Source organism: Oncorhynchus kisutch, unplaced genomic scaffold (assembly GCF_002021735.2).
Source record: "Oncorhynchus kisutch isolate 150728-3 unplaced genomic scaffold, Okis_V2 scaffold2748, whole genome shotgun sequence".
Taxonomy (NCBI): Eukaryota; Metazoa; Chordata; class Actinopteri; order Salmoniformes; family Salmonidae; genus Oncorhynchus; species Oncorhynchus kisutch.
In genome coordinates this window covers 939-2,500 of record NW_022264693.1, presented here as the reverse complement: position 1 = coordinate 2,500, position 1,562 = coordinate 939, and the positions used below count along the sequence as shown (strand labels likewise).

The window sequence follows — 1,562 nt, the reverse complement described above, 5'->3', positions numbered from 1 at the left end:
GTGGACTGTGTTCTAGTGGACTGTGTTCTAGTGGACTGTGTTCCAGTGGACTGTGTTCTAGTGGACTGTGATCCAGTGGACTGTGTTCCAGTGGACTGTGTTCTAGTGGACTGTGTTCCAGTGGACTGTGTTCCAGTGGACTGTGCTCTAGTGGACTGTGTTCCAGTGGACTGTGTTCCAGTGGACTGTGCTCTAGTGGACTGTGTTCCAGTGGACTGTGATCTAGTGGACTGTGTTCCAGTGGACTGTGATCTAGTGGACTGTGTTCCAGTGGACTGTGCTCTAGTGGACTGTGTTCCAGTGGACTGTGTTCCAGTGGACTGTGCTCTAGTGGACTGTGTTCCAGTGGACTGTGTTCCAGTGGACTGTGATATAGTGGACTGTGTTCCAGTGGACTGTGTTCCAGTGGACTGTGTTCCAGTGGACTGTGTTCTAGTGGACTGTGTTCCAGTGGACTGTGTTCTAGTGGACTGTTTCCAGTGGACTGTGCTCTAGTGGACTGTGTTCCAGTGGACTGTGTTCCAGTGGACTGTGTTCCAGTGGACTGTGCTCCAGTGGACTGTGATCCAGTGGACTGTGTTCTAGTGGACTGTGATCCAGTGGACTGTGTTCTAGTGGACTGTGCTCCAGTGGACTGTGATCCAGTGGGCTGTGCTCCAGTGGACTGTGATCCAGTGGACTGTGCTCCAGTGGACTGTGACCCCATGGACTGTGTTCTAGTGGACTGTGATCCAGTGGACTGTTTTCTAGTGGACTGTGATCCAGTGGACTGTGTTCTAGTGGACTGTGTCTAGTGGACTGTGTTCTAGTGGACTGTATTCTAGTGGACTGTGTTCCAGTGGACTGTGTTCAGTGGACTGTGCTCCAGTGCTTTAGCCAGAGTGGGATAGCCAGTATCTCTCTATAGCCACCATCCCACAGTAGAAACAGTCTGTTAGCCATCAGAGTGGTAGATGACATATCAGAAGAAAAGCTGATTTTATTGTTTGTGTTTGTCTGGAGTTTAAAATGAGGAATGAAGAGTATCATGTTTGTCAGGTCAGTACTGTATATTATAGAAACCTAGAAATCATGCTTTTGCTTGGATCAACTGAGGGTTCAGACCTACTTCACATCTCAGAATATAAATGGACTCTCCTTAAGACCGTTCCTACTTCACCATCTCAGAATATAAATGGACTCTCTTAAGACCGTTCCTACTTCACCATCTCAGGAATATAAATGGACTCTCCTTAAGACCGTTCCTACTTCACCACCCCAGAATATAAATGGACTCTCCTTAAGACCGTTCCTACTTCACCACCCCAGAATATAAATGGATGCTCCTTAAGAACGCGTTCCTACTTCACCACCCAGAATATAAATGGACTCTGCTTTAAGACTTTCACCTGAAAAAAATCCAAATATCTTCATAGGGCTTACAGTGCGACCATTTCATCACATTACAGTGGGGAGAACAAGTATTTGAAACCTGCCGATTTTTGCAGGTTTCCCTACTTACAAAGCATGTAGAGGTCTGTAAATTTTTATCATAGGTACACTCAACTGTGACAGACGGAATC

General features: G+C 46.7%; 1 protein-coding gene across 1 annotated transcript in view; it reads left to right on the top strand.

The window, feature by feature from the left end:
- Nucleotides 1-794, top strand: part of LOC116370816 (keratin-associated protein 12-2-like) — an 815-nt gene extending 21 nt beyond the window's left edge. The window contains exons 1-2 of the mRNA XM_031819880.1: nt 1-442; nt 526-794. The exon at nt 1-442 is cut by the window's left edge and continues 21 nt beyond it. Coding sequence (XP_031675740.1) covers nt 1-442; nt 526-794 — 711 coding nt within the window. The remainder of the gene's footprint in view (nt 443-525) is intronic.
- Nucleotides 795-1,562: the final 768 nt, after the last annotated feature.